Raw genomic sequence first — 14,121 nt, 5'->3', positions numbered from 1 at the left:
CTTTAACTGGATTATAAATTTCCTATTTAATAAAAATACACATTTACTTGCAAAAAAATGGCAATAGTGAATTTTTTTTAAAAGCTAAAATATAACTTACCCCATCCAAGAGAGTATTTGATAAATGTATGCGGAGATCTTTACGAAATGGAAATTCCAGATTTGAAACATGAAACACAGAATTATCTCTATCAATCATAAAAACTTCATTTGTGCCATCAATCAACATCATATATCTGTAAATGAAACATTGAAAAGGTAATATTAACAGTGCAATCCAACAATAGGGTCATAAGGAAGAACAGTTAAATTTTTTTATTAGACTTACAAATAGCTGCATGAAAGAAATAACATTCACTAGAACCCCCACACCCATCATTCAGATTAAAATACCTCAAATAACACTTTTTTTATTATTTTTTGCTTCCTATGAAAAAACACAAGGTATAGAGAAATTCAAGTTTTTTATGGAAACAATGTGATGTTCACAAGCAACCTGATGACCCAACTTATGAGAGAATAGTTCTCTAATTTTTATTAGGTCTTAAACATAAAAGTTTACAAAGCACACTCAGATATGTATGCAATTATTGCATTTTATTGACCAAAGAACTATACAACTTAGGTATTAGTTTCTCCACTTTGCAGCAGAAAAAAAAGAGAGAAAATAAGTGATTTGCAAATAGCCAGACCTCAAATTACCCAATGCTCTTTCTACCACACTACAGTTAGCGAAACAGTTAGCCCCTGTCTGTGAATCAATATTATGGTACAGCCAGGTATCACCACTTAAGGTACAATTATCATTCATTACTTTAAAATTAATATATTTTTAAATATCATCTCACGAGTATTTTTATGAGCCCTTATCTTCTTAGAGCCAACCAGCTGATGGGAGAGCTTTTATATTTTAAAATGCATCATCCTTTAAATGGTCAAGTTATGATCACTGATTCGCCATCAGTGGGTCATCAAGAACAGAGCTCTACTTCACATAATATATAGAAATAAAGTCCACATGGATTCCAGGACATGAAATTACAGACTGACAGGCTATGCTACCAAATACATAATGTCAAGATTTGGGGTAAAAATGGAGACCATATCCAGATACCAAACTATTCCAAGAATGACAGAAAACTGACAGCAATAAATTAGACAGATAAAAGGCATGAAGTCTCAAAAGAACAGAATTACTTTGGTACGATATTTTTGTTTACTGTTAAATGAAAGAGTGGAAGCAAATAGTCTGGATGTACCACTGAGAATGAAGGAGACTCCTGACCAACCTGCCCAACCTCCTACCCACCAGGTGTGTCGGAAAAAAGAATCAACAATCGAAAGATGGAGCTGAATCAATGAATTAAGTTAAGGCCAAAGGCAGAAAAAGCATTAAATGAAGAGATGGAAGCTACCTTTGTATACGGTAGCTAAAATAATGGAGGATGAATTGTTTCCCATAAACAAGTGTTCTAAGGAGCAAGTAGACACGTGTAAGACAGAAGAGGAGAAATGGGAGAGCTGATGAAGGTAACAGAAGTGTGCGACGACAGGCTGAAGAGAAGCATGAAAGACCAAGGGGTTTACATTTTGATACTGGATTGGAAGCCTGCTGTCCCTAGTGGTTTCAAATAACTAGCACCAGCAAATTAATGTTTTCAAAATAATAAGTACCAGCTAACCCTTGGGGAGGAGATGGCTAGCTCAGGCCCTTGCTACACATTGAAACAGCGACAGACCTAGTAGATGCGGATTGCAGAGACTCAGGTGTCACAGGAAAAATAAAATCAGTCTCAGTCTGGACTGAATGTGCATCTGAGAGACTCCTAGACCAACTGCCAGGCCAGCAGACTGGCAGACAACAGGAATACTTAGTTCCCAAAGCCTTCCTGTACATGCTATTCAAAAGCAGGAATTCCTGGTGGATAGGGAGAATCTAGGCTTCTTGAAAGAAGTCAGCCTTGCCCTGGGTTGTGTTCCAAAGAGAATTTAAATCAACAGAAGGAAAGGTCAAATAAAAAGCAACTGTGGATCAGGCGGAGCCAACATGGCGGCGTGAGTAGGACAGTGGGAATCTCCTCCCAAAAACACATATATTTTTGAAAATGCAACAAATACAACTAATCCTAAAAGAGAGACCAGAAGACACATGACAACAGCCAGACTACATCCACATGTGCGAGAGCCCAGTGCCTGGTGAAAGGGGTAAGATATAACCCCCGGCCCGGTGGGACCCAAGCACACCTCCCCCCAGCTCCCGGCGGGAGGGAGAGGGAGCCCAGGACTGCTAAACACCCAGCCCCAGCCACCCACACCAGAGCGCAGACACAGTGCATGCGTGGAGGGCTGGAAACTAGGGAAATAGGGCAGCAAGACCTCTGAGCAGGTTCCGAAGCTGATGCCCCTGTGACAAAGAAAAGCGAGTGCTTTTTGAAAGTCTTAAAGGGACAGGGATATAACAGCTGGACAGATACAACACAGGTCACAGCCCAGTGGCTGGAAATTACAGGGAAAACTGGGCACACTAACCCCCTGGGAAACAGCTCTGAGACCCCTCACGGAGGTAAACAGCCAAATAGCCCCCCGGTCCATTACCCCTCTGGGCGCTGCGAAAGCAGAGAAACAGCCTAAGGCAGACCCCGCCCACAGAAAGGGAAATTCCTCCATATCAGCCGGGCAAGACACAAAGACCCAGTCTACACGCAATTACCCAACACAAGCCACTAAGGGTCACAGTTGTCCCAGTAAAGAAAGGCCAGTAGCAAGTGAAAAGTTTGGCCCTCCCAGCTGACAGTCAATAGCACCTGTCAACAGGAAAAGGCAAAAAAATATGATCCAGACAAGACTAACCCAGACAGCTTCGGCATCTGCTACATCTTCCCCTGAGAAGGAACCTGGGGAGATAGATTTAACCAGTCTTCCTGAAAAAGAATTCAAAACAAAAGTCATAACCATGCTGATGGACTGGCAGAGAAATATGCAAGAACTAAGGAAGGAGAACACTGAAATAAAAGAAGCTCTGGAAGGACTTCAAAACAGAATGGACGAGATGCAAAAGACCATTAATGGACTAGAAAACAGAGAACAGGAACACAGAGAAGCTGATGCAGAGAGAGATAAAAGGATCTCCAGGAATGAAAGAATTCTAAGAAAGCTGAGTGACCAATCGAAATGGAACAATATCCGCATTATAGGGGTACCAGAAGAAGAAGAGACAGAAAAGGGATAGAAAGTGTCTTTGAAGAAATAATTGCTGAGAACTTCCCCAAACTAGGGGAAGAAATGGCCTCTCAGACCACAGAGGTACACAGAACTCCCATGACAAGGGATCCAAGGAGGGCAAGACACATAATAATTAAAATGGCAAAGATCAAAGACAAGGACAAAGTATTAAAGGCAGCCAGAGAGAAAAAAAGGTTACCTACAAAGGAAAAACAATCAGGCTATCATCAGACTTCTCAACAGAAACCCTACAGGCCAGAAGAGAATGGCATGATATACTTAATGCAATGAAACAGAAGGGCCTCGAACCAAGACTACTGTATCCAGCATGAATATCATTTAAATATGAAGGAGGGATTAAACAATTCCCAGACAAGCAAAAGTTGAGGGAATTTGCCTCCCACAAACCACCTCTACAGGGCATCCTACAGGGACTGCTCTAGATGGGAGCACTCCTAAAAAGAGCACAGAACAAAACACCCAACATATGAAGAAGGGAGGAGGAGGAATAAGAAGGAAGAGAAATAAAGAATCATCAGACCACGTTTATAATAGCTCAACAAGTGAGTTAAGTTAGACAGTAAGATAGTAAAGAAGCTAACCCTGAACCTTTGGTAACCACAAACTTAAAGCCTGCAATGGCAATAAGTTCATACCTCTCAATAATCACCCTAAATGTAAATGGACTGAAGGCACCAATCAAAAGACACAGAGTAATAGAATGGATAAAAAAGCAAGATCCATCCATGTGCTGCTTACAAAAGACTCACCTCAAACCCAAAGACATGCACAGACTTAAAGTCAAGGGATGGAAAAAGATATTTCAGGCAAACAACAGTGAGAAGAAAGCAGGGGTTGCAGTACTAATATCAGACAAAAGAGACTTCAAAACAAAGAAAGTAACAAAAGATAAAGAAGGATACTACATAATGATAAAGGGCTCAGTCCGACAAGAGGATATAACCATTCTAAATATATATGCACCCAACACAGGAGCACCAGCATATGTGAAACAAATACTAACAGAACTAAAGAGGGAAATAGACTGCAATGCATTCATTTTAGGAGACTTCAACACACCACTCACCCCAAAGGATAGATCCACTGGGCAGAAAATAAGTAAGGACACAGAGGCACTGAACAACACACTAGAACAGATGGACCTAATAGACATCTATAGAACTCTACATCCAAAAGCAACAGGATACACATTCCTCTCAAGTGCACATGGAACATTCTCCAGAATAGACCACATACTAGGCCACAAAAAGAGCCTCAGTAAATTCAAAAAGATGGAAATCCTACCAACCAACTTTTAAGACCACAAAGGCATAAAACTAGAAATAAATAGTACAAAGAAAGCAAAAAGGCTCACAAACACATGGAGGCTTAACAACACGCTCCTAAATAATCAATGGATCAATGACCAAATCAAAATAGAGATCCAGCAATATATGGAAACAAACGACAACAACAACACTAAGCCCCAACTACTGTGGGACACAGCAAAAGCAGTCTTAAGAGGAAAGTATATAGCAATCCAGGCATATTTAAAAAAGGAAGAACAATCCCAAATAAATGGTCTAATGTCACAATTATCGAAATTGGAAAAAGAAGAACAAATGAGGTCTAAGGTCAGCAGAAGGAGGGACATAATAAAGATCAGAGAAGAAATAAATAAAATCGAGAAGAATAAAACAATAGCAAAAATCAATGAAACCAAGAGCTGGTTCTTCGAGAAAATAAACAAAATAGATAAGCCTCTAGCCAGACTTATTAAGAGGAAAAGAGAGTCAACACAAATCAACAGTATCAGAAACGAGAAAGGAAAAATCACGATGGACCCCACAGAAATACAAAGTATTATTAGTGAGTACTATGAAAACTTATATGCTAACAAGCTGGGAAACCTAGGAGAAATGGACAACTTCCTAGAAAAATACAACCTTCCAAGAATGACCCAGAAAGAAACAGAAAATCTAAACAGACCAATTACCAGCAACGAAATTGAATCAGTAATCAAAAAACTACCCAAGAACAAAACCCTTGGGCTAGATGGGTTTACCTCGGAATTTTATCAGACATACAGAGAAGACATAATGCCCATTCTCCTTCAAGTTTTCCAAAAAACAGAAGAAGAGGGAATACTCCCAAACTCATTCTATGAAGCCAACATCACCCTAATACCAAAACCAGGCAAAGACCTCACCAAAAAAGGAAACTACAGACCAATATCCCTGATGAACATAGATGCAAAAATACTCAACAAAATATTAGCAAACCGAATTCAAAAGTACATCAAGAGGATCATACACCATGACCAAGTGGGATTCATCCCAGGAATGCAAGGATGGTGCAACATTCGAAAATCCATCAACATCATCCACCACATCAATAAAAAGAAGGACAAAAACCACGTGATCATCTCCATAGATGCTGAAAAAGCATTTGACAAAATTCAACATCCATTCATGATAAAAACTCTCAACAAAATGAGCATAGAGGGCAAGTACCTCAACATAATAAAGGCCATATATGATAATCCCACAGCCGACATTATATTGAACAGCGAGAAGCTGAAAGCATTTCCTCTGAGATCGGGAACTAGACAGGGATGCCCACCCTCCCCACTGTTATTTAACATAGTACTGGAGGTCCTAGCCACGGCAATTAGACAAAAGAAAGAAATACAAGGAATCCAGATTGGTAAAGAAGAAGTAAACTGTCACTATTTGCAGATGACATGATACTGTACATAAAAAACCCTAAAGACTCCACCCCAAAACTACCAGAACTGATATCGGAATACAGCAAAGTTGCAGGGTACAAAATCAACACACAGAAATCTGTGGCTTTCCTATATGCTAACAATGAACCAACAGAAAGAGAAATCAGGAAAACAACTCCATTCACAATTGCATCAAAAAAAATAAAATACCTAGGAATAAACCTAACCAAAGAAGTGAAAGACTTATACTCTGAAAACTACAAGTCACTCTTAAGAGAAATTAAAGGGGACACTAACAGATGGAAACTCATCCCATGCTCATGGCTAGGAAGAATTAATATCGTCAAAATGGCCATCCTGCCCAAAGCAATATACAGATTTGATGCAATCCCTATGAAACTACCAGCAACATTCTTCAATGAGCTGGAACAAATAATTCAAAAATTCATATGGAAACACCAAAGACCCCGAATAGCCAAAGCAATCCTGAGAAAGAAGAATAAAGTAGGGGGGATCTCACTCCCCAACTTCAAGCTCTACTATAAAGCCATAGTAATCAAGACAATTTGGTACTGACACAAGAACAGAGCCAGAGACCAATGGAACAGACTAGAGAATCCAGACATTAACCCAAACATATATGGTCAATTAATATTTGATAAAGGAGCCATGGACATACAATGGCGAAATGACAGTCTCTTCAACAGATGGTGCTGGCAAAACTGGACAGCTACATGTAGGAGAATGAAACTGGACCATTGTCTAACCCCATATACAAAAGTAAACTCAAAATGGATCAAAGACCTGAATGTAAGTCATGAAACCATTAAACTCTTAGAAAAAAACATAGGCAAAAACCTCTTAGACATAAACATGAGTGACCTCTTCTTGAACATATCTCCCCGGGCAAGGAAAACAACAGCAAAAATGAACAAGGGACTATATTAAGCTGAAAAGCTTCTGTACAGCAAAAGACACCATCAATAGAACAAAAAGGAACTCTACAGTATGGGAGAATATATTTGTAAATGACAGATCCGATAAAGGCTTGACGTCCAGAATATATAAAGAGCTCACACACCTCAACAAACAAAAAACAAATAACCCAATTAAAAAATGGGCAAGGTAACTGAACAGACAGTTCTCTAAAAAAGAAATACAGATGGCCAACAGACACATGAAAAGATGCTCCACATCGTTAATTATCAGAGAAATGCAAATTAAAACTACAATGAGGTATCACCTCACACCAGTAAGGATGGCTGCCATTCAAAAGACAAACAACAACAAATGTTGGCAAGGCTGTAGAGAAAGGGGAACCCTCCTACACTGCTGGTGGGAATGTAAATTAGTTCAACCATTGTGGAAAGCAGTATGGAGGTACATCAAAATGCTCAAAACAGACTTACCATTTGACCCAGGAATTCCACTCCTAGGAATTTACCCTAAGAACGCAGCAATCAAGTTTGAGAAAGACAGATGCACCCCTATGTTTATCGCAGCACTATTTACAATAGCCAAGAATTGGAGGCAACCTAAATGTCCATCGGTAGATGAATGGATAAAGAAGATGTGGTACATATACACAATGGAATACTACTCAGCCATAAGAAGTGGAAAAATCCAACCATTTGCAGCAACATGGATGGAACTGAAGGGTATTATGCTCAGCGAAATAAGCCAAGCAAAGAAAGAGAAATACCAAATGATTTCACTCATCTATGGAGTATAAGAACAAAGGAAAAACTGAAGGAACAAAACAGCAGCAGAATCACAGAACTCAAGAATGGACTAACAGGTACCAAAGGGAAAGGGACTGGGGAGGATGGGTGGGTAGGGAGGGATACGGGGGGTGGGGAGAAGAAGGGGGGTTTTAAGATTAGCATGCATGGGGGGCGTGGGAGAAAGGGGAGGGCTGTACAACACAGAGAAGCAACCAGTGAGGAGTAAAAGGTGAAGCGGAGGTGAGGTGGGGGAGTGGTGATAACCAGTGGCTGGTACATAGTCTACCAGGTGTAATACCCTTGAGACAGAGCAGAATGTGCATGTTCTGGCAACTAGAAAATTTCGTAACACTGAAGAATAAAGAGAAAGAAGGGAAACGGCATAGCTTGAGAGCAGAGATACAGTCAAAGACTTAGGAATTAATGAACACTTTTTTTTACTTTATGACTAGAAAATGGAAAACCCCTTCCTTGTATGAGAAAGACACCATGATGGGTAATTCAAACACAGATTTAATACAGGATGCTGGTTACAAAGACACTGGAAAGCTAAGAAGGTAAAGAAGGAAGGATAAGGTAATCAAGAGACATCTACCACCTAAAGGACTAGGGAACAGAATGGAAGGGGTGTGTTTCCAGGAGCCCGGGGCTTGGAGAAGCTTTTAAGAAGGAAGAGTAAATTGTCCAGTTTAGTTTGGGGAAAGTAACAGGCACCATGTTTTGGATATGGAAATGGGTAATTTCATTTTCACACTGGAAGCCAAAAGGCCTCAATTTTCTCTATCCTTATCCCTAACAGGTTGGAAATAGACTTGGCCCAAACCAGGCAATCAAATTCTCCCTTCCCAAAATTGTAGACCTGAGTGACAGAAAGGCACAGGAATAGTTTGAAAATCATCCAGAGCAAAAGCAGGGTCGCTGTCAGCAAGTGGCAATGGCAGCGTCCTATTCAAAGTGTCCCCGTGCCTGACCTTGGCTCTGCTCCTTGCTGCCCGGTTTCCCTTGATTCCTGTCCATTTCTTGAGACTAGTTCTCCTAAGGGCATTTCAATTTCTTTCTGCTTAAATTAGCCAAAGTTGATTTCTATTACCTATGGTCAGTGTAATGCTACCGGATGTGCTTTTTGTCTTCTTTTTGCCCACTATATCCAGCTAAATTCAAGTAAGTTCAATGTGCCTACAGTATAACCCCACTGTTACAGCCCCCAACATATCCTCAGTACCAAGGGTTCCATGACTCCAGTGCTTTACATAGTAACTTCATGCCAAGACACATCCATCTTTCTCCCGTCTTTCAACAGAAGTAAATTTGTAATATTAAGCCCAGAGTTTACTTGCCCTGCGTATCTTCTCTCTCATAAAATTCACTGCCAAACCTCTGCTTCTAACTACATTTCCTCTCATTTCTATTCCCCACAGAATTGGCACACACTCCCTGAAACCTAATCCTCAAGGTTGTAAAGATACACAGAAATAAATTCAGGTTTACTAAAATTTCTTACAGAGAAACTCAGTTTAGAGCCACTTCCCCAGATACAATTATAAACCTTCCTGAGGAGCAGTCAGTCAGACCCCCCAGCACCTGCCATACCTTATTCTGAAAATGACCCAAGAGCAGCTGACTTGCCAAACTCCGGCTTTCTCCCTTCCTCACGGGGGCCTAGGCACACTCAGCCTCTTCCTCTCACTAGCTTACTGTTCAGTATTTTTTGTCTCTGATAATTTCTTTTGCAAAGTATATCCATGTCCCCTTGAGCCCATTTTTTTTCTGTTTCTTTCAACTCTTAAAAAAAATTTTTTTATGTACACTTTGCTAAAATTTTTTAAGATAAAAAGGCATTTTCCACCTTATCATCTCATTCATTTAGTGTCATTAATGAGCCTAAGAAAACTCTGATCAAGGCTAGTGACACATTTACATCAAGCCAAGTGAAAAATCAGTAAGTTTTTACTCCACCTAGACAAAATAATCAGTGTCAAAGTCCCCCTCATAATCTCCATAATACTCTCAACCTAGCTCATCTTATAAAATGAAATCTATATTCCCCAGTAGAATTTTTAAAGTAGTCAAAACAGAGTTTTTATAAACTTCTTGCATTTGTTGCAATTATAGTTTGTTTAGTTACAGTGTTGGAAAAGTACCATTTGTCATTTTTCACAGCTAGACACACCCATGTCTTGGCATGAAATTACTATGTAAAGCACTGGAGTAATTAAGCTACCCAAGGAATTAAGCAAACTTTATAGATTACGTTGGGAACCACGCCTCCATTCAGTCTAGAATTCTATGTAGAACAACCTGAAGTCCACTAACTTAGTTAAAGAATCTCAAAAACTAGAGAACTTCCCACATCACTGGGTGCATCACTCCAAAAAAGGCCCAATATTTGATGATAATACAATGTAATCCTACACGTGAGCTTTACTTTTAAACTAATAGCTATTATCTCTTTATCAGACAAAAACTTCAACCCTTGAAAAGAAAAACTATTTGAAAAAGAAGTACAGCCTTACCTTATTTCATACCTTATTTGGATTTCCCAGAAATCCAAAAAATGTATATTATCATTCTTATTTTCACATTAACATAAGAGAACACACACATACAGTAACACCACCACCACCTAACCTTTTTTAAAATTTTTGTTGCTGTTATTAACAGTCACTGGAATGAAGATACAGTTCTAACATAGTCTCTTCATCACAAACTATCAAAATTTTTGCTCAGCATTAAAAAGGATCCCAACCCAACAGGTATTTTTTTTTATTCATTATACAAGCACAGCAGCCTTCTTCAGAAGGATTAGCTCTTTTTTAATCCTTATATCACATCAATTTAAAATCATGAAATAGATGTGAATACAGTTTTGTGGACTTAAATTCTCTTTAAACCCACAGCTTCATTCTATTATGTGATCACTTACATATACACAGCAGTAATTAAACAGACAACATGTATTATTATTTAATTTTAAATTGCAAAGCCCATTTACTTTCCCATCAATTTAATTGTCAAATTTGTCTAGCCAACCTTTGATCTTAGAATGTTATTTGTATGTTAAATGGTAGGCCAGCAGCATGCCACTGAACATTTAGATAATTTGGCAGCATTTTCAATGTCTTCTACCTAAGCACAGCTGTCTTTATTTTATATGTTGTTTATACAGCAAACTTTCTACTACGTTCTGTTCATTTACTTTTGTTTGTTTAAGTTTGATACTTGGTAAACTTTGCCTATGAAAAAAGCATCCATCAAAAGACTCTCATTTTTATTTCAGTTCAGGTAATTCATCACAAGTAAATCTTGAAGACCTAGGAGTAACTACCATTAAAAAAAAAAATCACAAATTCTCCTAGCCTTCTTATTTAAATATCATGTGTGTATGACCATTAACAGATACTAGTAATTTCCAAAACATAGCTGTTTCAAAAAAATTCCATCGACCAGCAAGACAGAGTCCTCTGCAAAGCTTAAAAATCAACAACTTAGAGTTTGGCAAGGTGTTGGGCCCAGTGTTAGTTTCTAAATTCCTCCTTCATATTCCAGAGAACTAATGATACATAATATAAATAATCAAGTTTATATTAAGATATAGAGCAAATTTGTTCCAAACCACCCAACAATAGAAAAACAATTTAATATGCTTACTTTGTTTACGTGGGTCAATGGTACAAACGCCATCATTATGGGCTATGAGAAGAAAATTCAGTTCCAGAGTCCCTAATACCAAACCCCATAGTGCCTGCTATCTGGGCCCCTAAAAAACAGGCAGATTGTTAACTAAAAATTTCATCAAATATTATGAAGTGATTCTAACTGTCTAATGCCTAAGTATATGCTTTAACTTCAGAACTGCAATTTCCTTATCCCTTTCTCATTTTGCCATCCTCTTCTTCTCAGAAATTTGCATGGGCCTGTCTCTAAGCCTATATAGATCTGTTTTGCTACACCATCTTGTCCTAAAAACATATCTTCAAACTCTTACTCAAAACTCCCTTCCTTCCAAGAAATCTCTCATACACCAAATAACAGGTCCTATTCAAGTCAACCCATCACTCCAAGTTTTCAAAAATTATAATTCTAGCACATACAACAAATAATCATCTCTGATAAAAGAAAAGCAGACAGGGAGCAAGTAGGAGCCTTAAAATACAATTAAAGGAATTTCAATTTTACTTTGTAATTGTGCTGGTTTATAGCTTAAATGCAACAAGATTTAACAAATAAAATAACCTACTGTAAATCCATATGACATTAGTATTAAAGGTATTTATATTATATACCATTAATTATATATTAATATATAGTAAGTAGGGGTAAAGATATCTCTGTAGGTAAAACAGAAGGCACCAACATAGAGAGATACATGGGAGTCTACTGTGGCAGTTAAAACATGTATTGCAGACAGGCTTTTCCTAGCTGTGTGGTTCGCACAAATTATCTGACTGCTCTAAAACTCAATTACCTCATCAAAACTCTCCACCTCCTAAGGTGGTTGCAAGAATTAAATGAATGAATATACCATACTCATAGCAGCATTAGCCACAATAGCTGAAGTGTGGAAGGAACTCAAGTGTCCACTGACAGATGAAAGGATAAGCAAAATGTGATCTATACATACAATGAAATATTACTCAGCCTTATAAATGGAGGAAATTCTGACATATGCTATAATACAGATGAACCTTGAGGACATTATGCAAATGAAGTAAGCCAATCAAAAAAAGGCAAATGTTGTATGACTTCACTTCTATGAAATACCTATAGTAGTAAAAATCAGAAAGACAGAAAGTAGAATAGTGGTTGCCAGGGGAGTGGGGAATTATCATTTAATGCGTACAGAGTTTTAGCTTTGTAAGATGAAAAGAGTCCTGGAGATGAACGTGGTAACATTTCACACAATTATGAATATATTTAGGAGTACTGACATTAAAGATGGTTTAGAAGGCAATTTTTATGTTATGTACATTTTACCACAATAAAATAAATGAAAAGATGAAGAATTAAATGAGCTAACATATGAAAGGTTCAGAGCAGTGCCTGACATAGATAATATAATGTCAGCTATTGTTTTTATATTATGTCTATTATGTCTAAGTAAGTAATTAAGGCTGAATGTCATTATTATTAATACTGCAAGTAGTACTTTACACAACCCAAAAAAGAGTTTAACAAAACAAACCCTGAATAAGACAGAAAGGATTAGTTTAAGAACCCCTGTAGACAAGAAAGAGGATGACCACTCCTTTCCAAACAGAGAGGAGAAAAAGATGAGTGAATGCAGAAATTTAGAAATGTAGAAAAACAAATCATAGCACTATTTACAATAGCCAAGAAATAGAAGCAACCTAAGTGTCCATCAGTAGATGAATGGATAAAGAAGATGTGGTACATATACACAATGGAATATTATTCAGCCATAAGAAGAAAACAAATCCTACCATTTACAACATGGATAGAGTTAGAGGATATTATGCAGTGAAATAAGCCAGGTGGAGAAAGACAAGTATCAAATGATTTCATTCATCTGTGGAGTATAACAACAAAGAAAAAACTGAAGGAACAAAACAGCAGCAGATTCACAGAACCCAAGAGTGGACTAATAGTACCAAAGGGAAAGGGACTGGGGAGGGTGGATGGGAAGGGAGGGATAAGGGGAAAAGGGGGCATTAGAATTAGCACACATAATGTGAGGGCAGCAGGGCACGGGGAAAGCAGTATAGCACAGAAAAGACAAGTAGTGATTCTATAGCATCTTACTACGCTGATGGACAGTGACAGTACTGGGCTATGTGGTGGGGCCTTGATAATGTGGGGAATCTAGTAACCACAATATTGCTCATTATAATTGTATATTAATTATACCAAAAATTTTTTTTAAATCATAGGAAATTCCCTATAAAGGTTACCCACAGCCCACAAACTCAGGCTTATAAGCATATTTAACCAGTCAAATGCAGACAACTACAGTAAATAGTTACTTATTCATATTTCCATGAATAGATACAACTCAAACAAATTTTGCAAAATCAGAAGCTACACTAGGTGAGTGAGAAATGACTCAAAACAGAGAACCCAGATAAAAGAACCTGAGTCAGGTGGGTCTCTCAATCTGTCTACAAAATTGTTTTCTAAACACCAGAATGACAAAAAGAAACCTGAGCCTAAAATATCCCAATGTACTGAAAGAGCTTCATAAAATTTACTAATAGTGTTATACATAAATATACAATAACTCCAAAAGCCATTGTACATAATGGAAAAGTATCATGCCTTTGTCCCAGAATCTAGCTCATTAAAATAAACATTAATAACAGCATAAATTAGATTACAATTAATCTATATAGGCTCATATTTCCCTTACCAGCTCCCTCAAAAAACAATGATTATCATATTAAGAGTTGACTGATAAAAATCTCCTCCTATGTGTAAGTTTACAAAATTAGC

At 38.0% G+C, this 14,121-nt stretch overlaps 1 protein-coding gene across 3 annotated transcripts in view; it reads right to left on the bottom strand.

Annotated features, from left to right (window-relative positions):
* RNGTT (RNA guanylyltransferase and 5'-phosphatase) overlaps positions 1-14,121 on the bottom strand; it is a 262,720-nt gene that overhangs the window by 173,912 nt on the left and 74,687 nt on the right. For all 3 annotated transcript variants that reach the window (XM_037013987.2, XM_037013991.2, XM_037013982.2), the window contains exon 9: positions 101-236. In XM_037013987.2, coding sequence (XP_036869882.1) covers positions 101-236 — 136 coding nt within the window. The remainder of the gene's footprint in view (positions 1-100; positions 237-14,121) is intronic.

The sequence above is a fragment of the Manis javanica genome, chromosome 13 (genome assembly GCF_040802235.1).
Source record: "Manis javanica isolate MJ-LG chromosome 13, MJ_LKY, whole genome shotgun sequence".
NCBI classification, from domain to species: Eukaryota; Metazoa; Chordata; class Mammalia; order Pholidota; family Manidae; genus Manis; species Manis javanica.
Note: the sequence above shows the minus strand (reverse complement) of the source record. Positions and strands in the feature narration are given on the sequence as shown.